General features: G+C 40.3%; 1 protein-coding gene across 1 annotated transcript; it reads left to right on the top strand.

Annotated features, from left to right (window-relative positions):
• Nucleotides 1-1,655: 1,655 nt before the first annotated feature.
• Nucleotides 1,656-26,298, top strand: LOC103360666 (1-phosphatidylinositol 4,5-bisphosphate phosphodiesterase delta-3-A-like). The gene is made up of 16 exons (XM_008286514.1): nucleotides 1,656-1,746; nucleotides 6,010-6,065; nucleotides 6,162-6,273; nucleotides 13,675-13,903; nucleotides 14,406-14,535; nucleotides 14,710-14,935; nucleotides 15,532-15,733; nucleotides 17,284-17,428; nucleotides 20,515-20,667; nucleotides 21,376-21,516; nucleotides 21,727-21,880; nucleotides 22,123-22,239; nucleotides 22,420-22,598; nucleotides 23,380-23,515; nucleotides 25,877-26,026; nucleotides 26,138-26,298. The coding sequence occupies exons 1-16, from the start codon at nucleotides 1,656-1,658 to the stop codon at nucleotides 26,296-26,298; spliced, it is 2,382 nt and encodes a 793-aa protein (XP_008284736.1).
• The last annotated feature ends 1,256 nt before the right edge of the window (nucleotides 26,299-27,554 follow it).

Here is a 27,554-nt window from a genome sequence, read left to right as displayed (position 1 = left end):
TCTATCCGCTCTACCTACAGTCTATATTTTTAACCACTTGATAATCCAGCCTGGATCCAGACCCAGTCGAGCTGAGAATCAATTATAAAACAAAGTAATCTCTAACCACACGCATGCCATTTAATTTCTATGTTCCAGTTTAAAATTTAATCTCGCAATTTAGGAAATAGTTAATTCCAGCCTTGTGTCACAGTGTGCAGCCCTGACAGTATTAGAGGATCAGTTAGTTTCATCCATCGTTTGCACTGTGATTTGGTTCAAATGAAAGATTACTAGAGCGAGAAAGATGAAGGCAGTTTCCATTGGACACACGAGCGTCTCTCCTTGGTCCATAATCCGTTTAGTTTCTGTCTGCTGTCAAGTTGCCTAACAGGTTTCTAAAATGACGAGTTTGTTTTCAAAATAAAAGCACAATAATTGCAAACTTGTCAACTAGATTCGAAAATTTCATAGAAAATATTCGTTAACAAACAGATGTCATTAGTGGATTTAACAAAAACATATATCACTGTAGCAAACACTGTAACAGAGTTATAATTTATGTGGGATTTTGCAAGGTGAGAATTTAGGTAAATTATACGAGTTTCAGAGTAGCAGGGATACTACAGTTAGGTTAGTCCCAGTCACTTTGTGCATAACCCAGGACGCCCTTGTAAAAGAGGTTTTTATTCTCGGTGGGTCTTTCCTGGTTAAATAAAGGTTAAATAAAATAACACAACATGCAAAAGACATAATACAAGGGTATCGCTTAACTGAGAAATTGTGTGCGTGTGTGTGTGTGTATTTATTAATGTAAAAGATTGACTTATTACCAATATAAAAATACCTCAGTCAATTCTTAATTTTGGGAAGAGCAGCTTCAACTGAACTTGAGTGAATAAACTCATTTTGCACTCGATAACCACAAGACACAAGCTGCTAAGGATGTGAGTGGAGCATTATTTGAAGCTATAAGACTTATTTTATAATGTATTATAAATATAATAACAAGTAATTGTAACGATTTTTTAGTATAAACCATTTATAACCGACGATTCATCAGCTCATCTATACAGTAAGCATGTTTTATCACTATCAATAATACCTTTATTTATGCCATAGGGAGACAAGGAGAGAACAGCAGACTAAAGTTGTCCCTCAGTATCTATGTATGTCTCGAAGCCATTTTAAAGTTTTACAGTGTGATGTACTTGTATTTCTTATATTTTTCTGCTGCACTTGTGAATTTATACATTTGTAAATATTGAGCAAGATTTCTAAACTTTTGTTGACTTGACAAAATAGGAAGTCAAAGTTATGATTGAATTGATTTATTTAGTCTAATGTGCTAAGTGGCCATGATGCTGTATTGAAGGAGCCTTCAAACCAGTGCTTGAGATCATAAACTCATGACACAGGTGTTTACTAAGGTAACATTTTGAGGGAGAAGCACGGTCACTTTTGCATAGACTTCACTACAATCACAATTAAAATATATCCTAAGAATCTATTCACACTGGTGCCTAAGGTGACAGACAAATGACTTTTATTTTGAAAGCCTCAGCAGGTTTCGGCGTGCTGTGCAGTGTTTGGACGCAGAGCGCCATGTATGACGTCACTGGGGACGCTCTCCTGAACATAAAGCGGAGGAGCCGCGTCCAGTCGCGCGCCGCACCATGCTGGGCCACAGGAGGAAAGCCGCCTCGCAGGGGAAGGATGGAGCCGGGACGTCCGAGTCGAAGGCCATCGACCCGCTGAGGAACCTGGGTGAGTGTCTGTGTCCCAGCTGCTGCGCTCCGAGCTCTGAGAACTAAATGAAGGGGGACCGTTATCCTCCTCAGTCTTAGCAGGGTCTGGATGTCGTCCTCAGGGCACAATGAGGTTCCTCCACACTGCTTTATATTTATACTTCCCTACACTAACCTGGCAGGTGTTGTCACTTCACCAGCCACAGAGTAAGAAAAGCAGGTCAGCTGTAGATGAAACAGCCCAATCATATTTGAAACTGGAGCAGAAATTATTTTTGACTAGTCAGTGAAAAATATTGTAGTAGCTGAACAATTGTTTTAGTAATTTTATTGCAAAAATGTTACAGTTATGCCTGTTGAAAACGGAGGATTTGCTGCTTTTACCTACAGTCTTAAGCCCTTCTTAGACGCGGGGTAGAATCTCTGCTGCTTCCTCAGGCTGCTTCAGCGACAGCACTCTGTCACTCACACAATGGTCATTTTTCCATTGATTTTCCTCACAGCTTCATTCAGAAAAAAACTCACATGATATTTGCCATACAAATATTAAACAGAACACCCAGTGATATGTAATACACAGTAACGCACTAGATCCAAACCAAAAGCATCTAATCAAACGGTCCAAATGACTAAAGCCTTGTTTACTTATGATTCCTAAACTACATAATCTAAGTGCTACTTTACCAACAGTAAGGCATGCATGCACACTGTGTCTTTTGCTCTCGTGGTGCTGTGATGTTTTTGGACCAGTGTTGGTACTGAAATGTGGACAAAGTCTTGCCTAAATCACTTCACCCAGCTCAGAGTGCAGTCACTTGCACGTCTGTGTGATGATGTAGCTGAGATTGTGTTGAAGGTGATACATCAGTGTTCCTCCAGGTGAGGTGGCCGTCATGACTTTTACAGAAAGGTGAGCAGGATGCTCATTCAGACATGACGCTGACACATTCAAATGCCACCAGATTAATGGAAAGGAGGGCATGTCTGAAAGGGGCTTTAAACTCTAATAAATGGAACAATGTTGGGTAAAACTAACAATTTGAAGGTGCCCCTTTGGGCTCTTGGTAACTGTGACAGCATTTGGCCTTCTTTTTTTGGCAAAGTGATTAATTCATGAAGACAATACTCACCTGTTCAATCACTAATGAAAGAGTGGTTAGATGAAATGCTGTTGTACAATCAGTTGAAGTTAGCTGTACGTGTAAACTGCTGCAGACCTGTCCAGCCTCAGCAGTAACGCCCTGACAAGCAGCCTGACGGGTGTTTCTCTGCACTGAACTGCCACTTTTTTCACATTTATACACTGAGGACTTTGGGTTAGTATAATAGCTGCAGTGTTTTCTCTGTGTTCAATATAACAGTTTTTCTGCCTCAAGCTTCAATCCTTTACTCTTCTCTACTCCCCTTGTAAATCAAGTTTCCATCTTCAGCGAGTCACAGAGCTCTTTCTCTTTGACTCCAACAATAAGAAAAGAATCAAAACTACTCAACACATGCTAAAAACTGGTTGTCTATCAGCAGGAACATCTTCATTATCGTTGACAACAAACTTCATTTGATTACGAGGCATTGTTCAACCTTTCTCCTTCCACTGCTGAAACAGTTCTAAAGTTAGGTGCTTCCTATCTGAAAAAAGTTTGGAAATTGTTATCCATTCCAGTTTGTGTATTACTAATTAGCCAGTTCAGCCAAAACCAACTCAACCTAATGAACGAATCCATGTAATGGAAGTTTTGGCTTCCTGACTGTGGTTTGTTACCTTTATGTTTTGGAATTGATTTTCAAATTTGAATGATTGCCTTTAAGGCACACCATGCCCTTGATTACATTTCTGACTTTTAATCCCTTACGAGCCTGAATGCAGACGGAGATCCTCTGGCTGAGGTCTGCTAAGCCCCTTTCAGACATTTCCTCTTTTCTGTTAATCTGACAGTAACTGAATGTATCCACTTTATGACTGAATAATCATCCTGATCACTTCTCCGTAATAGTTGCAACAGCGATCTTACAAGGTCTACTTGTAGTTTTGTATGGTAACTGTTGTCAGCTAATCATGACAATGAGAAGTGGTTCGTAGCCACTCAGTATGCTGGTGCACAGAACAACCAAGTGACCCAATAAATGTTGACAGTGGTGAAGTGTTAACATTGGCTGCTATGATTGCTCTCCAGAGTCTGGCTTATGTCTGCAGAAACATTACCAACACAAGCAGCAGCACTGAGACCGTAAATATCAGAGGAAGTGTGTTCATGCTCTGACACAGTTTTTACTCTGATATGTAGAGTAGAGCACCACCATGATGAGAAGTAATAAAAGATCCAATTCTCGGTAATGGGCTGACTTCTGTTGCATTAGGATCCTACTGTGGATCCTGTAATATGAATACAGTACTATGTTTATGTGTGTGTGTGTGTGTGTGTGTGTGTGTGGTGACCCAGCCCTTACCAAGCTACAGTGAGCCTCCTGTTTCAGAGTTCGACTTACTCAGCTTGGACTCTGGGAAGGAGAGTTTAAAGGCAACGTCCAAAGAGTTTAAAAGATTCCTTTGCATGGTCGACACGGTCTAATTTATTACCTATTTTCTCTCATATGGTTACATACAGCTGTTTGATTAGAAAGCCCCTGAGTGCCCTCATAAAAAATCTGAGATAACTTGACTTTCACACATTCTATTGGTCGTTGATTAGATGGTGTGGGGCTCTTTTCCATGACAGAAACCTAGCAACCTGTGATTTGCTTTTCTTTTCACAGCCCTCTGAGTGTTTGTAGAGTATTTGTTACATATGATTGCGATCAAGCTGCTCTCAAGCATGTCTTGCCAAACTGATGAGTCATCACATCTTCACTACAGCAGAGCCCTCAGCATGGTGACAACCTGTCAACAAGGACTTTTTAAAACTTCCTTCAATGAAGAACAATAAAGAGGACATTTTGGACACAAATGATAAAATTGATAATGTCTCTCCCAAAAACTGCCTTTAGGTTATTTTTTGGTCACATGGGGGCAACACAATAAAAAGTAATTTAAAAAACACTGACATGTTATCACTTTATAAGTTTGCTATATGATGAAGGTCATATCCAACAGAGCAACTTTTCGGGTCTTGGTGTGTTGTGTTGGTGTCCAGTATTCACACTCCTTCAGCTCTGCCAACTCCTGGGGAGAACATCTTTCTCTTTAGCTGTGTGCATCAGCTCCCTTGTGTTCACTATTAGGGATGCAACAATACCAGAAATTTGTCAGCGGGTACCAATACCGCTGAAATTCTACAATTCTTGATACCAGCTTTGATATCACAACAAAACATAAACAGTGAAATGACTGTATGAGTGCAAGTATCACACAAAATAGACATTTTGAAGCCAACATTGTACAAATACCATCCATCCATCCATTATCTATACACTGCTTAATCCTCACTAGGGTCGTGGAGGGGCTGGAGTCTATCCCAGCTGGCTTAGGGCGAAGGCAGGGTACACCCTGGACAGGTCACCAGTCTATCACAGGGCTACACTTAGAGACAGACAACCAAGCACACTTACATTCACACCTACGGACAATTTAGAATCACCAATTAGCCTCAACATGTTTTTGGACTGTGTGGGAGGAAGCCGGAGAACCTGGAGAGAACATGCAAACTCCACGCATAAAGATCTCGGGTGTCCTCACTGGGACGCGAACTGGCAACCTTCTTGCTGCGAGGCAACGGTGCTAACCACCGATCCACCTTGCAGCCCTGTACAAATACCAACTCATGAAATTCAACCACTGACTGTAATATTGCAGCCTGTGGAAAGTATGAAAGAATGGCTATTTTCAAAATATTGAATGACGAATTTTACATTGTGTCTTTATTAGTTGTTCTCTGTGTATGGGTAGTCTGTCCCATCAGCTGTCAGGTTGTCTGTATTTCTTGGCTGTTCACCTCCCCTGTTTGATCGAAAGCTTTACTTTCTTTTGCATCAGTTTGTTCTTTCAGTTTATTTTGTTGGACTTCTGTCTGGATGCTTGTTTAACCTGGATCTGTAGCTGCTTTTTGTTTGTTGTTCTGCTAGCCTTTAAGTCTAAATTTGCTTTTTGTTTAATACATCTACCTGCCTGCAGTGTGCGTCTACATTTAGGGCCACCTTCTGAAGTAAAACACAACATTGTCTAAGCCTTGCAATGAAATCTTTTTCACAAGATCACATTTTTAGTGTATTTACTCCCATCATTTCATAATCCAATTCAGTTTACATGACATTATATCTGTCTTTGTTCAATCATCTGTTTGCTTTCTAGGAGTGCAGGATGATGAAGATGTGAAGCAGATGCTGCAGGGCTCAAGTATGGTGAAGGTATTACTGATTACAAACTACAAGCAACTGTTAGTAGTAGCTGGCCAAAACAATACATGCAGTTTATTTTAATGGATTAATATCTCATGTGTGAAGGTACGCTCACCTCGCTGGCAGAAGCGACGAACTCTAAAGCTGCTGGAAGATGGTGTCACTGTCTGGTGTCAGTCGCACAAAACATCCAGTCGGGCCAAGGAGCAACAGTCCTGTAAGTCGTTGGGTTTTATTGCACCATCAACATTTTTTAGCTCATTGTGTTCCGCTGTATATTGGTGTGTGTTCCTGTCACAACCACATCTGGCATCACATAACAACAAGCAAATTCATTTGGATTGAATTTGATAAAGCAGGATTACATGTTATGAGTGGTAGAGTGAAAAGGAAGTGTTGCTTTCTGAGGCTTTGTACACATTCATACACATTTTTTTCTCGATTTGATTTTTTCCCTCTCTGTTTTTACAAATAAATTATGTCCACGCCATAGACTGTACATAAACTATGGACATAGCCTCTGGGTCTGGAAAGTGAAACCAACACAGGAGAGCCAGCAGGGGGTGACTCTTCTGGTCATAGAGAGAAGTCTGATTGCATAGAAGTCTATAAGAAAAAGACCCTACTTCTCACTTGGTCTTCATCTCAGTAAATATTTTCCTAATAAATTAATTTTCTCAATATCTTGCTTCAAGTCTCCTCCAGTAGACAGACTTGCTTTAGATTAAACTTTTGTGTGATCAACCTTGGACTATACTACATCCCAAGTTTGTTCAATAGGATTCAAATCCAGACTTTGACTGGGCCAGTTCATCAGTTCCAGAACTCCAGATTCATTTTCCTTGGTCAGATAGTCTCTGCACAGCTGTGAAGTATGTCTCACTGTCTTGTTGGTATATGAACCCATGATTCAGTCCAGAAGGGATTCCATGATGCACTGAGGTGTTGTGGTAGACGTTCGTGTTCATGATGGAATCTCCACTGTGTTTCACTGTGGGTGCAATGCATCTGTCATCAAAATGTTCTCCACCTTTTCTGAGGACACAAACACGACAATGCTGACCGAAGAGTTCAAACTTGGACCCAGAGGACCTTCTTCCAGTCATCAACAGTCAAGCGTTTGTGCTTGCTGGCAAATCTGAGGCGTTTTTGAATGTTTGCAGGCCTCAATAAAGGCTTCTTAGCAGCTCTTCTTCCCTTTAAGCCATCAGTTGTCTCTTATGGTCATTCTGGAGACTTTCTCAGACTGTGATCTCGAAGCATTTATCTGCTTCAGTTAACGTTGTTTTCCTGCCTCTTCCTTGGAGCGTTTTCTAAGAACCAGTCTTGTTATTTGAATCCAAATCATACTTGACCACACTGTGAGAGCACTTTATGTCTTTCCCTGTTTGTCTCAGGGACCATCCAGCATCATGAAGTGCTTTAATGCCGCTCAGCTCTCCATGTTTTACCATTCTGAACAGGAATGAGGAATTTCAAACTGAATTCATCTTTTTATACCCAAATCTGAGCCACTGGGCTTCTCTGAGAAGACAGATATGAATCAAACAGAACATTCAACTACTAAAACTATTTTTTCTGTTCAGAAATGAAAGTAAATAACTTTATTTTGACATCTTAATCAAGAAATAATAATGTGCTTTACTGTTTTTTCAGTTTTATTTATTTGTTATTTTTTGTAAAACAGTAAATTTGAAAATTCATGGATAACAATAATAATTATATTTTAGCATTAAAATATCATTTGGTTAAAGAGCTTCTACATACTGGTGTATTAACCATTACAGAAACATACGGAATGATTTTGGTAATTACCAGTGCTGTTAATTTAGAGCAGCTGTGGCATACACCTGACAATGAGTGGTGGTCAAACATATTTGTGAAGCAACACTATATGTGCCACTGTCATTGTGTCAGGCTCTATGCTCCTACTTAAAGCAACAATAGACATGCATGAATTTGAGGTGTGACATCATTGCTTCTCAAATGTTAGTTTTTGGACACAACCTGGTGTTTTTAAAGCTCTGCAGTTTAGATCACAGTTTTAATGACCTAAACACCATTGCATGCAAATGAGAGAACCAAATATATTATTTGGCAAAATATCCATAGCCGTTTGGACAAGACCTAAGTCACTCACTTATGAAGTGGAAGCTAAACAGTCTTTTCGTTAAAGTGAAGAGGTACTGTTACATTTTTTTGGTAGATGTAGAAATAAGATTAGAAAGTGTAAGAAAGCAAAACTTACAACATGCTTCAAACTCTTTGCTATCTAAAACCAGATAAATGTTGAGTCAAACTAAGTTGAAAAGAATCACATGAACGAGTGACTCACTATTGACTCTAGAATCACATTTAATAAAGAGGCGGCTGAGTCTTAGTCTGGTTAAAATGGGTGTAGCATTGGTTGTGCTTCAATTCTGTCCTATCAGATTTGGAAGAGTTCCAGTTAAGCATTTTTATTATAGGTTCAGTAACACCAGTGGCACCGACTCATAGCTATTAGGATGGTATTTACTGCTTTTCTCTACTTGTGTCTATTTTCATGTTTACATTCTGGTGAAACACCAGTAGCATTTTTGACTGAAGACTGTCTGAAAATGTTCAATATTATCCCCATTTGCACTCTGAATGACAGAAAGCTTTTGGATTATGGCCGATCAGAAGACCACAGCCTTTAGATACAATGACACACTGACCTGAGGCAATAGCGTGAGCCACTACCGAAAAGGGTTAGAGTGAGAAGAATTGATATGCAGTCTGTTGAAGCGTGGAAGCCTTCTAGAACAAGCACTTTCAAGTTTCCGTCTGGTTTAAAAATAATGTCATCTTTAAAAAATGAACAGATCTAAGCTTAAAAGTGTGTGATATTTCTTGTTAAAAATCACCAAAATAAAATGTTTACAGCAGGTCCTGTAAACAATTTATCAAATTACCCCGCGCTGCTCGACACCACTGAGAAGCCATACCTGATTCAGCTGCAAATAATATGACAAAAAATTCAGAACCTAGTCAGCTGAACAACAGGTAAGAGGAGACACGTGTGTGAACAAACTAGAGCGACTGAGAGCAAAATCAAACACACTGGATCGATACAGTAAATGCAGCATGACTCAAAAGTAAAATACAGAGGGGCATGTTGTCTGGAAGTTCTTGGAAGATGCATTGAGCATGGTGAAACATCTTTGGTGGAGTGGTGGAAAAAAGGCAGAGATTGTAGAGGTTGTAAAAAGTGACTAGTAAAAAAATCTGTAGCATGTAGAGACACCTTTTTTTGAGCATCAGCAACACCTTTGGACACTAGGAAAAATGTTGTGTATGTTGATTCCATTTTTTTTGTAAAATCAAAGAAATTCAGCTGTTTCTTTTTCTTTCTTTCTTTCTTTTTTTAATAATATATGGAATTGCAACCGCGTCATACTATAGAAGGACACTCCTGAGTTATCTTGCCTTCTAGCCATAGTTGTTTCCATAGAGGTGCAGGACTTGAGAGACTTAAGTTCATGGGGTTAAACGTTTAAAATAATCCTTCAAGGAGCCCCACCCAGAGGTTAAGAACCATTTCTGTATGATAATTGCTAACAAGAAGCCTTTCCTTCTCCAGTTTCCGAAGAGCTCACTGCTGACTGGGCATGTAAGGTAAAACATGGCTACACTGTACCTATTTTTGTTCAGTTTAAGTGCTACTTGCTACTCTCTCCCTCTCCTCCACTATCTGATGGTCACACACGACGCTGTGATTATAGAGCTCTTCTATTTTCAGCATGAGATGGCAACCAGTCGTGCTGTAGTTCAAACAGTGAGATTATAGGACATCAGAAGGTGGAGGGAGTCGGCCCTGGAGCCTTTGGTTTGCTGCTATATAGTTACCATATGGGTTAACCACAATGTTAGCATCCCAAATGCAGTATAAGGCCTTTAATTGCCACAAGACTAGATTTGCCTGTGATGTGGCACTTGTTTATGTGTGCAGGTTTGTGTGTGTTGTATAATAACTGGGTGTGTGTCTTGCATCTCTTGCCTTCATGACACTGTAAATCATTACAGCTATGTGTCCCCTCTTTATTAGTGAACCTCTAACATGTAAATAAGAATCTCATTTCTTCTTAGCCAGACAGACACTTGTAGCTGAAGTGAATTTCACATTTGTGGCTGAAACCTGGCTGTCCCACACTCATCCCTGCCTGCTTCTGAAAACATGTAGGTAGATGTAACTGGACTTCATGTGTCCATACAAGACCTTGGAATCTTGTCATCTAAACCCAGTAATTTATCCAACCAGTTTTAGATCAAATGGGTTCACTGTAACTTGACTGGGTGGTCTAGCAGAACTGTCTGGCCTGTGACCCTGAAGTAAGATTTCTTCTCATAATTACTTTTTCATTACTCTCCACACCAACTCTAGCAAAAATATTTCACCATGCTGAATGTATCACGGCTAATGTCATTCTAACTGTGTCGAAATGCACAGATGACATTTCTGAGTTCTCTCTGCCTCTTGCCATGGATGTACTGTTTCCATAGAGGTGCAGGACTTTCTATTGCAGTGAAGAATGTGCCCACTGTGAGCAAAAATGTGACAAGAGCAAGAAAAGAAAATATCTAGAAACTGCCGGGGGTTCACAGGGTTAGCTTAAATGTTTAAATCCGTGTAGCAGACAAGTTATTATGATGGCAATAGTTACTACACTTGGTAGCATAACAAAAAATATCAAAACAGACTATTTGCATTGTTATACACCTCTGCATTTCGATTTATTTTCATGTTCTATTTGAGTGTCTTAAAACCCTGTTTGGAGAGACTTTAGTAAGAAAATCAAAGGAAAATGTTAAAAGTCAGCTTGAATGGTCACAGGTCATAATTCCATACCAAAGTGTGTTGAATGCATTAGCCAACAGTGAAATACCAGCATTTAACAGTCTACTCAAGTTAGGGTGAAGGACTTCTTGTTCTTAACCACTGCAGAATTATTTTTTAATTTACTGAACATGTTGTACAGGGAAGCAAAATTAGTTTTATGTGCACAGGAGTGACTAGCCTCTCAAAGCACTGAGAGAGGACATGATACATAGAATGAGCATTTTTCACTTTCATTAAGTAAGGCCAAACTGTCATTTTTGACATGTACTCCTTATATGCGTGATAAGGTTCATTTTGTCTACTCTGATTATAGGTACACAGTTCCTTTTTTTTTTTATCAGACAATGAATATTTTTAAGTAGGAGCTGTTTTTTACCTTTTACATGTTTCTTTGATCTTTGCTTTGTCCCAGTCCATGATGTGGTTGTTTCTTTTACAGTGGTCTGATACAGCTGATTTTAGGATTTTAGGTACCTAAAATCAGCCGTATCAAACCACTGTAAAAGAAACAACCATACCATGGACTGGGATAACACAAAGATCATCGCATCAGAGAGCAACAAATTTAAACGCTGGCTCAAGGAGGCCATAGAAATCAGGAGGCGAGCCAAAGACACCATGAACAGGATGAGGGGGCATTAATGCTGTCCCACACATGGGACGCTCTCCTACAGAGACCACCGGGTGGCAGGAGGCGTGGCCCGTTGGGCAAATCTGACAGATTGCCAGGCAGGTCAGGCCTCCAGTAAACCACCAGCTGATAAAAACACGTCACCACAGACGTCAGTGATGTTTCTTAGGAAGACTGAAATGACAGTTTAAACATGTAAAAGGTAAAAAAAAAAAACACCTCCTACTTAAAAATACTCATTGTCTGATTAAAAAAGAAGAAACCATATACCTGTACTCCTTATTGTTGTCATCTAAGAAAATCGCAGCAGTGGAAAGTAACTACGTACATTCACTCAAGTGCTGTACTTGGGCACAATTTTGAGATCTTTGTAGTATAGCAGAGAATTCTTATTTTCTGTTCTGCTTTGCTACATTTCAGAGGGAGATGCTAAACTTCCACTCTACTGTTATACTTCTCTGTATTTATTGAACAGATAAGGTCAATCAAGTAATAAGATCTTCATATATAAATAAAATAAAATTAAATTAAATTGAATAATGCTACTCTTTCTTTAAAGATTCAAATTTTGCATTAAAAAACATGATTCAGTTTGTTAATTGTATTGTTGAAAGGTCCCAAACATTTTGATTTGTTTTCCTTCATAGTAAATCAGTGTCTCTTTGAGGTTCTCTGTCATGTTTCAGATGTCTGTTTGCAGTTCCTGTTCTCCTGTAAACATCTAATTTACATTTTTATACTGAAACTTTTACTTCAGTAAAGATCTGATATATTGTAGAAAGAATTCCCCACTGCTTGTAAGGTTAACTCACAGTGTGCACCGAACTCTGTCAGGTTGTGATCTCACAGGACTCCTGGAACTGTATGTAGTGTCTAGTGAAGCCACAGGTAAGAATAGATGAGCAAACAGGAGCTGCTGTTTGGTCAGCACCAATGTTTAATTTGTTTTATTCATATCTGGCAGACAGTGTGCTGGGATTGACAAAGTGTACATATGGTCACATTCATCGGGAAATTCACACCAGTGTGTGTTGGATGAACAAACAGCTCTGTTTGGAAGGGAAACACTTGACTTGTGTATGTGTTTGTACAACTGACACTGTCTCCACACATACATAATATCCTGCAGAGCCCCAGTACAAGCTGCTGTCCACATACACCCAAACCAAACATGTCATTGACCAAGACACATACCCTGTAAACCTTGTTTTCACAAACTCCGAACTTAAATCCAAATTTGCCAGTAAATATGGTACACTGAAGTAAAAGTGGTACTAGCTGAAATAGTGGGAGTGTGACAAATATTTGCTGTACAGAAATCCAGAAAACATGGAAAGTCTCTGTATTAAAGGGCAGAATTATTTAAAGAGGTAAGTGATGAATACAGGCAATATATATTTAGTCTTTTCCTTGTTTGCAGTGTGTGTGCGTGTGTGTGTATGTGTGTGTGTGTGTGTGCGTGTGTGTGTGTGTTGATACAAATCAGTTATTTGAGAGCTCATGAGTGTGTTTAGTGATTCAAAATGAAACCACCTTAAATACACACTTCACAGAGAGTGAGTTGTTGTTTTGAGCTATGCATATGCATTATTTATTATTCATTGATTTTGTTACACTCAAAACATGCAACTGGCAACACTTTTTAATCCTAATTTTACTGTTTACTGGTATGCAGTAAGACACCAAGTTAAGTTCCTTGTATGTGAAAACCTACTTGGCATTAAAACCTTTCTGCTATAGAGCAAAGGGGCTATCAGTGTATGGTTGTGTTATATTATACTAGTACAGCTCAAATACTGTTAGAGATGGAAACAGTAAGCAGACTGTAAATGTGAATAACAAAATGTGAGCTTGAATGTCTTAGTGCCTTTACAAGATGTCAAATTTCTCCATTGTGGTAATACAAGACAGGTTAACACTAAACAATAAACTAAACTAAACCACTGAATACCTGTTAGTGACTGCTAGTTTTCCCATTGAAAGCAATACACTTTTGAAATAACAAAGCAGTGGAACGCTCCACTTGGAGTCAACATCACCTTCTAAAAGGATGGAAAACTAATCAGGCAGCACTTGTTTTTTTATTTTCACTCATCCCTTGTGCCTCTTTTCCCTTCATCCCTCAGTCTCCATCATGGAGGTGGAGTGCGTTCGAGAGGGTTGCCAGTCAGAGATGTTGCGGCAGATGGTTGGCTCAGTACCTGAGGGCCGGTGTTTAACAGTGGTCTTCAAAGGGCCCCGCAAGAGCCTGGATCTCCTCTGCCAGAGCCAGGAGGAAGCTCAGCACTGGGCTCGCGGCATCCGAACCCTGCAGGAGAGGGTGCAGAACATGACACAGAAGGAGAAACTTGACCAATATCCTTAAACCGTGTTGTGTGACTACATGATTGTTCATTCATCAAAGAGACCCAAACTAGAGGGCCAATAATGTAACAAGCCACCAATGAAAATGCCAAGTCCTTAAGTTGGGGGCAGCTGGACTCAGTTCTGACAAAACGGCTTCTGCAAATTGAGAAAGCCTCCTGATTGAAAGACAAAACATCTTCATGAACCAAAACACAGTCCAGTTGCTTTCTGCTGCAGCACGTAGGATTACTGTGACTTGGAAGACTGACAATCTAGACAGACAACCACTGAAAAACGTGTTGTACTTTTGCTATCTTCCACTTTATGGATTTAAGGAATTTAAAAAAAAAGAAAGGCTGAACTCTAGCACAAATCTATTGGCAGAATTATTATATCCAGATTATTATAGGTAAATATTAGTTGTGCGCTCAACGCTTTGTATTCGTCAAACTACAAACCTACTGTTTCATTTTGTCCTCTTGCTGCTGCCTTGACCATGTTTGTGTGCCACTTGGATTCATGCTTACCTGAGTCGGGCCGACCAGAACCACGATGACAAAATGAGCTACGATGAGGTGCAGAAGCTGCTGCAGATGATCAATATTGACTTGAGTGACCAATATGCCCGCAGTCTCTTCCAGGTAGCCTGACACACACTTACTCCAGGGTATAGTAATTAGAAGTAATTTATTTGACTTGTACTTCATTTGCTTGACTAATAACAGATTTCAGTTAACTGTTGGGCTGACAATTAGGACCATTTTGAAACAAGATAATTACTCCTAAACGATTGATGATCTGTGTCTCACTGACAGAAATGTGATCGGTCAGCTGATGGTCGTCTGGACCATGGAGAGATTGAAGTTTTCTGCAGAGAACTGTTACGGAGACCAGAACTAGATGCTGTATTTATCCGCTACTCTGCAAATGGCTGTGTACTTTCCACTGTGGACCTGAGGGATTTCTTAAAGGACCAGGGGGAGGATTCTTCATTCATCCATGCTCAAAGTCTCATCCTCACCTATGAACTGAACGAGTGGGGTACGGTTGCAAGTAACAATACATTACAGAGGAGTTATTGGAGGGTTTAGAATAGTAATTCTGAAGAGCCCAGCACCAAACAGGACACAGACAAAGTTGGCAAACTACCAGCAGATTTCTGAGGAGTTGGTAAAAAAGTAAAATGAATCCCAAGTCACCAGACATCTCTTTTTGGTGCTTGAAGCTGTCTCAACTCTCTTCCAGGAGATTTGTCTAGTTTTAACTGACTGATGGGGATTTCCAGGTATTTATTCTCACCCCAAAATGACATGGCGCATGGCCCGTTGACAGCCCAAACTCACTCAGCCTCAAGGTGGTAATGGTTCTGACACTGCCTGGGATGAGTTTCAGGACTGTTATAAGTACCTGATAACTGTGGCTGTAGTTACTACTAAGAAATTACCAGTTTTTTGGCATTTTAAATCAAAATCAAAAATGACAGCCGTTTGTCTTGCATCTGTATAGCCATTGGAAGACAGCTACAATTATTTAGCTGTATTAAACGGGCTGCTCTATAAGTACTAGCACCAGTTTGCTATATTTAAAATATCTCTTGTCTTTCATTGATATTTGTCCATGCCTTTTGCCCAGTACAGCCCAGAAGAACCATTTCATGACCCCCAATGGTTTCACCATGTACATGCTTTCGAAGGAGAACTGTGTGTTAAACCCGGAGCATGCTAGAGTTTACCAAGACATGAAACATCCACTGGCACACTACTTCATCTCCTCATCCCACAACACCTACCTCACTAAGGACCAGCTGACTGGGGATAGCAGCACAGAGCCATACATACGGTAAGAAAGGAAATGTGTGCAAATGGTATGCACCTATCTGTACCTAAGCATTTTGTAAAGCCACTCTCTTGATCACTCAGTCACATCATCATTATTTCGCACCATTAGTGACAAATGCAATACATCATTGTAAGACACTAAATTATTGGTTTGGTTGGCCTTTGTCAAAGGCCATTAAATCCTGTTGTGAAAATCTAAGAACCTTTTAGAGCCCAGGGTTTCCTGAGCAGCAAACAAATATTTGAAAGCCAGAAAAGCTGCAGCTTCTTTAGTTGCCCAATCAAAAACTGGTGTAAGAGTTCAGAGCAGTAGAAAGTCTTTTTCATTTGACTTTAAACTGGCCATAGAAGATTGTTTGACAGTGAAAGAAAGAGAGGCATTTCCTAGTTTAGGATGGTCAGTATGTCAGAGAACTTAATGTTTGCACAAAGACTGCAGAAATCTTTATTTCTACCAAGTGCGTGAACAGTTTTATTCAACGTCAGCAGACATTGCACAAATGGTAAATGGTCTGTACTTATATATCTCCTTTCTATCTTGGTGGTGCTCCAAGTGCTTTACAATGTTTTCTCATTCACCCATTCACACACATTCATACAGCAATGGTGACAGAGCTGCCATGCAAGGTGCTGCCTGCCATTGGAAGCAACTTTGGGTTCAATGTCTTGCCCAAGGACACTTCAAGTGTGGAGGACAACCTACTCTAACCACAGCCGCCTGTGCAGACAATATACATCCTTAGTCTGATCCCCTGTGTGTAACCACAAAACAGGTCCATGTTGCAACAGCAGCACTGCTGGGCAGGGTTACTGTAACATATATAGGCAGGGGAAGCAATACCCATTTCCCTGGCAGAGATGATCAGTGCAGTTGAAAAGCTCTGCAATAGCAAGACACCACTTGTCCAGTCCTCTTCGTGGGACTTCATCACTGGAAAAAAAGTTTAGGAAAGCAGCTCTGTGCTACTTTTTTTTTTAAAAAAAAGGTTTGCTGTAAACTAAATATACATTTGTGAATCAAGCAGTTTGTTTGTAATACTGAAACCTGTCTTTTGTAAAACACTTTTAGTTCAGTGTTGACACAGGGTGGGCTGCAGAGACCTCATATGATGAGCTGCAGTGGGGTTGTCTGGACTTCCTGCTGACACTATGACACAGATCCAGATTAGTGTCAGGAAAAGATTGGGTAGATCAGTAATAGTACTATATTTTTATGTTCATTTTTCTATCGCATGGAACTGGCATTTTCCACCTAACTGACAGTTTTATGTCAGCTATTTGTCCTCATCATTTTTACAATCTAATGAGAACCAGCCAAACATACCATTAGTTTGGCAGCTGTGAGGCTTTAATGTCACATTTGCAGATTCCAGCCCTCACCCTTTAGTCCTCTACAACAAATGGCCCTATAGGTAGTCTGTGGATGTTATGAGAAATCTCTACTGGTTGCCAACAGAAAAAGATAAAGAGAACAGATTACTTACATGGTCTTGAATTACACATTTACTGATGAAATCTTGCTTGTTTTAAAAATTCTTACTTTTCTCTTAGAGCTCTGAATCATGGCTGTCGTTGTGTGGAGCTGGACTGTTGGGATGGAGATAAAGGAGAACCAGTCATCTATCACGGACATACACTCACCTCCAAAGTGCTCTTTGTAGAAGTCATTGAGACTATCAATGAATATGCTTTTAAAGTGAGTAGAGTCAGGATTAGAGTCAGGACGCCGTTATTTCAAATACAAACTAAATACAAAAAGATACGAGATAAGTTTTGCCTTTATAACGTTCATGCAGAGATAGACACCGATCTGCCACAACAATAAAACCACTGACAGGAAACAAGACTAACATTGATCATATCATTGCAATGCAATGTTCTTCTGGGAAACCTTGGGACCTGACAATCATGTGGATGTTACTTTGACATCTATCACCCACATAAACATTGGTAAAGACCAAGGACACCCCCCATGGCAGAGCCTCCCACAGCAGAACAATGTACTCTGCCACACTGCAAAAACTGCTGAGGAGGGGCTCAAAGAACATGACGAGATTGCTCAGGACAAGCATGATGCACGGAGGCCCTACCCTTGAACCCGCACCCAAAAGATCTACTGTCAATGGTCGGTGCCATGACACCCCCAGAGATCCTGTGTGCATGGCCTATTGGGTCACAACTAGCGACATGAGGGTGACCTACACAGTATTAGAAAGGTGGTTTTAATGTTGTGGCTGATTGGTGTACAGTACAGATAAATGTTAAAACTTTGCACACATTGTTTTTCTACGTTAACTAGTTTAATAAAATTGTGTGGACAAAGATGATATACACTGCCTGGCCAAACAAAAAAGTCACCACCTGGATTTAACTAAGCAAATAGGTAAGAGCCTCCCATTGGATAATTACTGCATGGGTGATTATGTTTCAGCTGGCGACAAGTTATTTAACCCTAAATGATGCAGCGAGTAGCTTCTCATTTCTTAAACAACCATGTTGAAAGACACATCCTGTGGTCATGGAAAAGATATTGATCTGTTTCAGAAGGGTGAAATTATTGGCATGCATCAAGCAAAGAAAACATCTATGGAGATTGCTGAAACTACTAAAATTGGGTTAGGAACGCATTGTTGAAAACTGGAAGGATCGTGGGGGACCGTCGTCTTAGAAGAAGAGGAAAAAAAAATCTTGAATGATTGTGATCAGCAATCACTTAAAAGTTTGGTGAAATCAAATTGTAAAAAAAGAACAGTGGCTATGTTTAGCAGTGAAAGTAAGAGCATTCCCACGCGCATAATGCAAAGGGAACTCAAGGGATTGGGACTAAACAGCTGTGTAGCCTTAAGAAAACCACTTATCAGCGAGACTAATCGGAAAAAAGGACTTCAATTTGCTGGTGAGCATAAAGATTGGACTCTGGAGCAATGGAAGAAGGTCATGTGGTCTGATGAGTCCAGATTTACCCTATTCCAGCGTGAAGGTTGCATCAGGGTAAGAAGAGAGGCGGATGAAGTGATGCACCCATCATACCAAGTGCTCACCCTACAATCCTGTGGGGCCAGTGCTATGATATGGGGTCACTGCAGTTGGTCCGGTCCAGGTTCAGCAACGTTATGTGCCCAAAGAATGAGGTCAGCTGACTGCCTGAATGTACTGAAGGACCAGGTTATTCCATCAATGAATTTTTTCCTCCCTGATGGCACAAGTATATTCCAAGATGACAGTGGCAGGATTGATCGTGCTCAAATTGTGAAGAGTGATTCAGGGAGCATGAGACGTAGTTTTCACACGACTTGGCCACCACAGAGTTCAGACCTTAACCCCACTGAGAATCTTTGGGATGCGCTGAAGAAGACTGCGCAGTGATCCGACTCTCCCATCGTCAATACAAGTTCTTGCCGAAAAGTTCATGCAACGTTGGACGGAAAGAAATGTTGTGATATTGCAGAAGCTTATCGAAATGATGCCACAGCAAATGCGTGCCACAATCAAAGCTAAAGGCGGTCCAACAAAATATTACAGTGTGTGACTTTTTTTTTTTTTTTTGGCCAGGCAGTATATTTCAAAAGTTTACCCTCACTGAGCACTTTATTAAGAGCACCATGCTAACACTGGGTCAGGCCTCTCTTTGCTCTCAGAACAACCTCAGTTCTTGATGTCATAAATTCCACAAGATGTTGGAAAAATTCCTCTAAGACTCTGTTCCTAATGTTGACATGATAGCATATCATCATTTCTGCATACTTGGCAGGTGGTCAAATGGTCTGCACTTATAAATCCCTTTTCTACCTTGGTGGTACTCCAAGTGCTTTACAATGTTTCCTCATTCACCCATTCACACACATTCATACAGCAATGGTGACAGAGCTGCCATGCAAGGTGCTGCCTGCCATCAGGAGCAACTTCAGGTTCAATGTCTTCCCAAAGGACACTTCAACTGTGGAGGGTTGGGGGATCGAACTGCCTTTGGGATCAGAGGACAACTGCTCTGTGACCTGAGCCACAGCCGCCCCCAACATTCCAAAGGTTTACTGGATTCAGATGAGGTTACTGGGGAGGCCACTAAAATCCACTGAACTCAGTCAGGTTAATGCAAACAGTTTAAGAGGACTTTTTCTTTGTGACATGGTATCCTGCTGGTACGAGCCATTAGAAGATGGTAAAACCGTGACCATAAAAGGATGGACAGGGTGAGCAACAATACTCAGATAGTCTGTGGCATTCAGAGCAGCACTGACCAATATTAAAGTCCTAAACTGAACCAGATAATTATTGACTATTGACACAAGACAGTTTGGGTCCATGCATTCATGTTGTTGATGCCAAATTCCAACCTGTCTGTCGGAGGCTTCAGTAGAAATAGAGACTGATCACACCCGCAAAGTTTTTCTGTCTTCAACTGTCTAGTTTTGGTCAGCCTGAGTTGTTAATTTGTTTTTGTATTTTGTGCCATTATGTGTAAAAACTAGAGATGACGGTTGTGAAAACCCAGTAAGTCAGCAGGTTCTAGACATTTTGACCTGTATCTGCAGGATTTTATGCATTGTACTACTGTCACACCATGAGATGAGTGCAGGACTAAGCAGGTGTACAGGTGTTCCTTGTGAAGTGCTCAATGAGTATATGGCAGTCATAGTATATGAACAATGACATATATTGCTTTAAGCCATGGTGTACAATGACATTGCATACACTAACATGATGAATGATAATTTCCTTCCCCTTCTCTGACCTATAGAGAACCTTTTTCCTTCTGACATTGCACCCTTGTCCCTCTCCCAGGCGTCTCCCTACCCTCTGATCCTGTCTCTGGAGAACCACTGCTCTGTGGAGCAGCAGACAGTAATGGCTCGACACCTGAAATCCATCCTGGGGGACAAGTTGCTCACCAAGCCCCTCAGTGGTCTGGATTCCTGCTGCTTGCCTTCTCCAGAGGTAAGTAGTCTCATAACTGGAGGAAAGTTCAGCCCTCATAAGAACTACTATATTTGTTGACATTATTAGTGTCTTTAAGTAGAATGTAATTTGTACTTGTGTGAGCAACTTCATTCATTTTTTGTCACATAATGTCACTGCTGCAAGAAGAACATTAAAAAATACTAACCCGAGATGATTAAATGATTTGTCCAGAAAGATATTTGTAGTGCGCTTGCCACATATCAGTGGAATGTGGAGATGGTTAAAAATAGCTTTCGTGTGCAGCAGAGAGCAGACTGTCAGACATGGAAATCAGCAGCCATTTGCTTCTCTGCGTCCCACTTCCTCTGCAATTCCACATAATCATAACATCTGTGTGAGGGCTGGTACATGTACATGTGATCTGTGCCCCAGAAAACCCACTCCCGGAGGCACCTTTTCAGCATGTGACATCCCCTTGTCGCCACTATCCTGTCTGTGCTTGTAATTACATTCAGAGGATTTTATATAAGTTGCTTTTAAGATTTTGTTCTCATGCTCTCTTTTGTTAATCTTTGTTTGTTTCTAACCATCACTGTAGATTGTGTTGCACTGAAGTATTCAGATCCTTTACTGCTACGTTACTACTGTTGAAACCTAGTCGTATATAACAACTCTAATGGTGTTAGCGTGACAGGATTGTTTCACTATGATGATAATTTTCAAATTGTGGATATGTGTGCGCAGGATCTTAAGGGTAAAATCCTGGTGAAGGGAAAGAAGGAGAGGGTGGGAAAGGAGTGCTCATCCAGCTCTTCAGACCTCAGCTCCTCAGATGAGGAGGCCAGCCGGGCCAAAAGCAAAGGTCAGAAGAAGGAAGACAAGAAGGTTGGTACAACACCACCAGCTCACCTTTATTCAAGAAGCAGTGACTCCAACCAGTTTCTTGGAGGGAATTTGATGTGCTGGCTTAAATTTTTAATCGTGGAACCACTGCATATTCAAAATAGTAGTAGTATAGAATCAACGGTCTGTGTTACCATTTGTTTAGCAAATGAACTGTTAAATATTGTGATGGATTTCTGTGTGTGATCTTAGCCAGGTGTGTCTAAGCTGAGTCCAGAGCTGTCAGACCTGGTGGTGTACACTCGCAGTGTTCCCTTTAAAGGCTTTGAACAAGCTGCCAAAAGCTCAGCCACCGACATGTCATCTTTCTCTGAAAGTGAAGCACTCAGGCATGTTAAAGACTCAGGTATGATGTGTTTGTGTCTCAACTTTTGTTTTAAAGTAAAAGTATACAATTTGCATGCTGATTGCAAGTGAAAGAAAAATATGCATTCATCCAAGATGATACATAAGATCTGAAGCAAAGACAGACAACTACCTATTGTATTTATTCTACAACAGGCATAAGGACAAAGTAAAATTAGCCTTTCCACAGCTTACAGTTGGACAAGCTAGACTAACTAAATCTTCCCCGTCCTGCTGCTCCAGGGATGTGTTTTGTACGTCACAACAGTCACCAGCTCAGCAGGATCTACCCCTCAGGCCAGCGCCTCCAGTCCTCCAACTACAACCCTCAGGAGATGTGGAATGGAGGCTGTCAGATTGGTCAGAGCTTGTTTTCTAAGTTATTCTATTCAAAAGAGAAGCAGGCATAAATCAAATGAAAAGTAGAAAAAATGTCACTCAGATACAAATCCTTCTTAGTTCTTTTGTCTGTAACTGTGATTTCCCACACCCCACCCTCCAGAAAGGACAGATGGTTAATGCTGTGTTGTATTTCTCTAGTTGCTCTGAACTTCCAGACACCTGGGGAGCAGATGGACCTGAACCAAGGTAGATTCCTGCAGAATGGACAGTGTGGATATGTCCTGAAGCCTCCCTTCATGTACCAGCCTGCCACCACTTTCAACCCAGACAATGTTGGAGGAGGTCCTGCCCACAGACCAGTCCTGCTCACTGTTCGGGTAAGATGGTGTTAAACCTGCCACAAATGAGGTGTCAATGATAAAACAGGTGGAATAGCAATATCTTTCCATTGTCAGTTTCCATCTTAACGATAATTATCCATCTTGAATCCAAATATGACCAATGGAGGAAATCTGGATTGCAAATTGTGTTGTGATATAAATTTTGCTTTCAGAAAAATCACATGAATTACAAATGTCACAACATTTCCAATTCAATTGATTTGGTGGGGCCCTGGCTGCGCCATACCGGGCAACGTCTCGGTCCTTGATTTTATCCTCATAATAGAAGTTTTTGAACTGCCCTTTGTCTGTCCCATCACCTAGAACCTGTTTGCCATGGGTGACCCTACCAGGGGCATGAAGCCCCAGACAACATAGCTCCTAGGATCATTCGGGTGCACAAACTCCCCCACCACGATAAGGTGGCAGTTCGAGGGGGAGTGGCAAATGGCAATGAAGTAAAAATATACGTGCCCATTTGAAACGTGCCACATGACAGCACATGTCTAAAACATGTCACCACAGGGTCTTACATTTGAAGCACATATTACAATGTCAAAAATTGTTCCACGTGTTGTAATATGTGTTATCATGTCACAAATACTGCGCTTTTTTTTTTTTTCTCCACAGGTAATCCCATGGATTTCACATGGAAAAACACATGAAATTTCATGGATTCCATGTGTAATCAAATGGTTTTCACATGGGTTCCACACATATACACCATGAAAGTATTCTTTCAGTGAGCTTTCACTCACTTGCTGCATTGGTATTCCAGGTTATTTCAGCCCAGCAGCTGCCTAAACCAGAGTGGGACAAGCCCAGCTCCATTGTGGATCCTCAAGTCTGGGTGGAAATACATGGCGTTCCGATTGACAACGATAAGAAGAAAACTCATCATGTTGACAACAATGGTATTTAAATTTCCCACTGCAAAATATAAATGAATTATGAACATATTGAACCAGCTGTAATACCGGAAATGTACTTGTGTGACTGAGAGTACACAAAAGCTAGCAAGGGAGCAGAGAAGTCTCAATAGCTATCTAAAAACTAAAACTGAAAAATGTTTTTTCAGCTTCTGCAGTTCTAAATTGTTGTAGGAATTCAAACTACAGTAAACCTATCTCAACATTTGGATTCAAATTTTGTGATAAAAGTACTAAATTATTTTATATCTTTAATGGTGCTGCACAAGACAACCCTTTATAAATAAAAATGACTTTGTTTTAAATTCAGAATATGTGACCTTCAAACTTCTTATTTTAACCTTTAAAGTAAGCTTTGATCACACACCTGTCTGAGAGCTTTACTGCTGTAACTGAGTGGAGACTAAAAGCTTCGCTACAGGCTGTCAGACTAGCCTCTAAGTCAAGCCTGGATGTGGGGCATTTAAGGCACATTGGTAAATTGTAGTGTGTACTTTTATATTTTGCCTCTACAACACGCCCTAAATTTAGGTAAAGAAGAACCTTATTTTAAGTCTAAATTTGATGCACATTTGTACATTACCAGGAATGTAGCACAACATAGAAGTGAAAGCAGCATTCTGTTTTATTATCGAACCGCGATTAGAGGACAACTGCTTGACCACCTGAGCTACAGCAGTCTTATTATTGTTGCTACTGCATGCAGCAACACAACTGATGTGCTTGTCCATTTAAATCTCTGTATGAAGAGGGCAAAGCCTGACCTAAATGCCATCCAAGCAAAAAAATGATTTTGGATGCCTCTGTTCATGTTACACCATACAAGAAAGGTTTCAAACAGTTCACACTCAAAAGACATAGTTCAATTCAATCCAATTTTATTTATATTGCCCCAATTCATAAAAAGATTCAAGATTCCGGTATTTATCATTTCTCTATGCATCTGTGTACACACACAAAAAAATGAAATATAGTTCTCTCCAGCCTGCATCAGTACCACAAAAAAACACAACAATCAACAGTATGTTAAATACTGTAAGGAAAAAATATCACAAATAAAGATTGCTTGAAGACAAAAAAGAGAGCAGCCCCAACTATAAGCTTTATCAAAGAGGAACGTTTTAATCCTAATCTTAAAGTAGAGAGGGTGTCTTCCTCCAGAACTCAAACTGGGAGCTGATTCCACAACAGAGGACCTGATAACTGAAGGTTCTGCCTCCCATTCTACTTCTGGAAACTCTGGAACCACAAGTAGACCTGCAGTCTGAGAGTGAAGGGCTGTGTTAGGATGATCTGGTACAATAAGGTTTTTAAGATAAGATGGACCTGGTCATTAAGAGTTTTATGTGTTAGAAGCAGGATTTTAAAGTCTATCCTGGATTTTTAAGGGAGCCAATGAAGAGAAGCTAATGCTGGAGAAATATAATCTCTGTTACTGGTTCCTGTCAGAACTCTGGCTGCAACATTTTGGATCAGCTGGAGGTTTTTAGAGAGTTATTAGGACATCCTGATAATAAGGAATTCCAATAGTCCAGTCTGGAAGTTATACATGCATGGACTCGTTTCTCTGCATCACTCTGAGACAGAATGTTCCTGATTTTGATGATATTACGAAGATGAAAGAAGGCTGTCCTCCAGACATGCTTTATATGTGTACTGAATAACAAGTACTAGTCAAAAATAACTCCAAGGTTCTTTACAGTAGAACTGGAGTCTAAGGCAATGCCATCTAGAAAAACGATCTGATTAGAGAGTGTGTTTCTGAGGTGTTTAGGGCCAAATACAATAACCTAAGTTTTGTCTGAATCTTACAGGTCATTCAAGTCTCTCAGACATGCCTGGAGTCTGACCAACTGATTGGTTTCATTTGGCTTTATAGATAAATATAACTGGGTGTCATCTGCATAACAATGGAAATTTATGCAGTGCTTCCTAATAATATTGCCTAAGGGGAGCATGTACAAAGTAAATAATATTGGTCCCTGGCATAGAATTGCATGGAACTTCATCACTAACTCTGGTGTCGTAAAGTCTGCCTTGAGATGTGCACTGGTGAATTATACCAAAGAGTTACCCTTATGTAATTCATTACCTCTTTTTTCAGAGGGGTAACAGTTTCAGTTGCTATACACAGTGAGGTTGATTTATTGTGATGTCAGTTTTTTCTAATATTCTGCAGCCCCAGTGATGATAAAAGGCTACTCTCTTGAGTTTATAAAACACTGCTGTGGGGTACATTATTTAAAAACGATGGTAACCACACACTGCATGGACATGATACAACAAAGAGTGTATAAATATCTATTAAGTCTTTCATTGCGTGTTTTTCTTTCTTTTTCCTTTAAGGCTTTAACCCGCGGTGGGACTGCACTTTTAACTTTACCGTTCATGTCCCTGACTTGGCTCTGGTCCGCTTCATGGTGGAGGATCATGACTATACGTCAAGCAATGATTTCCTGGGCCAATACACCCTGCCTTTCACCAGTCTCCGCACAGGTGTGTGTAGGAGACAGTTTTATATGGGGAGTTTTACAAAAGACCTGTTAAATCTCACTGACACCATAAGAATAGCTGTTTGCTCTCCTGACCTACCTTTTCCCTCTGCAGGTTATCGTCATGTCCGACTGCTCAAACTGGATGGTTCAAGCCTTTCCCCTGCCTCCCTGTTTGTCCATGTGAAGGTCACCCCCTGTCAGAGCAGTCCTTCCAAATCATCAGCTAAATCACCAGCTACATCACCAACCAAGTCCACAACAAAGAAGCCCTAATTTCAACAGCATGCGACCTGCTGAGGTTTATGGGACATATCTGCATGTGACCAAATACAAGATTTGGGCCATACCTTTTAAGTCAGGTGGCTATAGCCTTTACCTCTAGTTGTAGCAATATCTTCAACCTGATTATATTTAATGGAACAAGATAATTTTGCTGGTGCAAACATTTAAACTGACCAGTATTTCAAATTTAAGTGATGCATGCCAGTGATTTTTGTCATTTCTGGGAGGTGTAAACAGAGACTAGAGCAACAAACTAAATGTGACTAAAACTAAAAGTTATGGCTGTGGTATGTGGATTTAACTGCACTCCAAGCCTTATTCTGTCCAAAACAGTCTGTCAGTTTCAGATTTGTGAATATTTGAAGCCTGAGTTGTCACTTTAATACTTGACTTAGTAGTGTTGATCCAGAATTCATAGCTAAGTCTGAAGCCTTTTGCAGGAGGGACTTTTTAATTGTATATTTCTATTTTAATGTTTATTTGACCTAAAAAATCTCAGAAGATTTCTAAACTTTATCAAGTGTTTACTTAGAATACCTGTATCCATGTAGCAGACATGACTCGTACGTTAAAAAGAACCCAATGGCCACACTGGTTGTGAAGTCATCCATTCCAATGTGACTGTTGTAAAAGTTAAGAGACAAAATCCACAGTTATTGTCTGTGCAAAACCACATTCTAAGGTTCACCTAAAGCTAAGATGTGGCTTTAGAAATCTCAAATCACGCTAGTTATCAGGGTGACAATCATTTAATCCTCCTTGATGATAACTTCGAGGTAAACAGCAGAATTATGTTTGTCCCTTTTTAGAGTAATCCTCCAGAACTGTGCACTTAAATCAGAGACTGAGCTGAAATAAACTATTGTTAGCGGCACTAAAGATGTCTGTGCAGGTCCTTACCCAAATGAGGGGGGGTGTCTGTGCCCATCATCATGTGTATCATGTGTAGGTTTATTGCTGGTGCTTCGTCCTGTCAAAGTCAAGAGAGTTTCATTAAGAGTTTTATATGTTAGAAGCAGGATTTTAAATTTTACCTGGATTTTACAGGGACCCAATGAAGAGAAGATAGTATGGGAGAAATATGATCTCTGTTACTGGTTCCTGTCAGAACTCTGGCTGCAGCATTTTGGATCAGCTGAAGGTTTTTAGAGAGTTATTGGGACGTCCTGAAAATAAGGAATTACAATAGTCCAGTCTAGACGTTATACATGCATGAAATCTGATGCACAGCTCAGATACAAAATCTG

This window comes from Stegastes partitus, unplaced genomic scaffold, assembly GCF_000690725.1.
Source record: "Stegastes partitus isolate 25-593 unplaced genomic scaffold, Stegastes_partitus-1.0.2 Scaffold457, whole genome shotgun sequence".
Taxonomy (NCBI): Eukaryota; Metazoa; Chordata; class Actinopteri; family Pomacentridae; genus Stegastes; species Stegastes partitus.
Note: the sequence above shows the minus strand (reverse complement) of the source record. Positions and strands in the feature narration are given on the sequence as shown.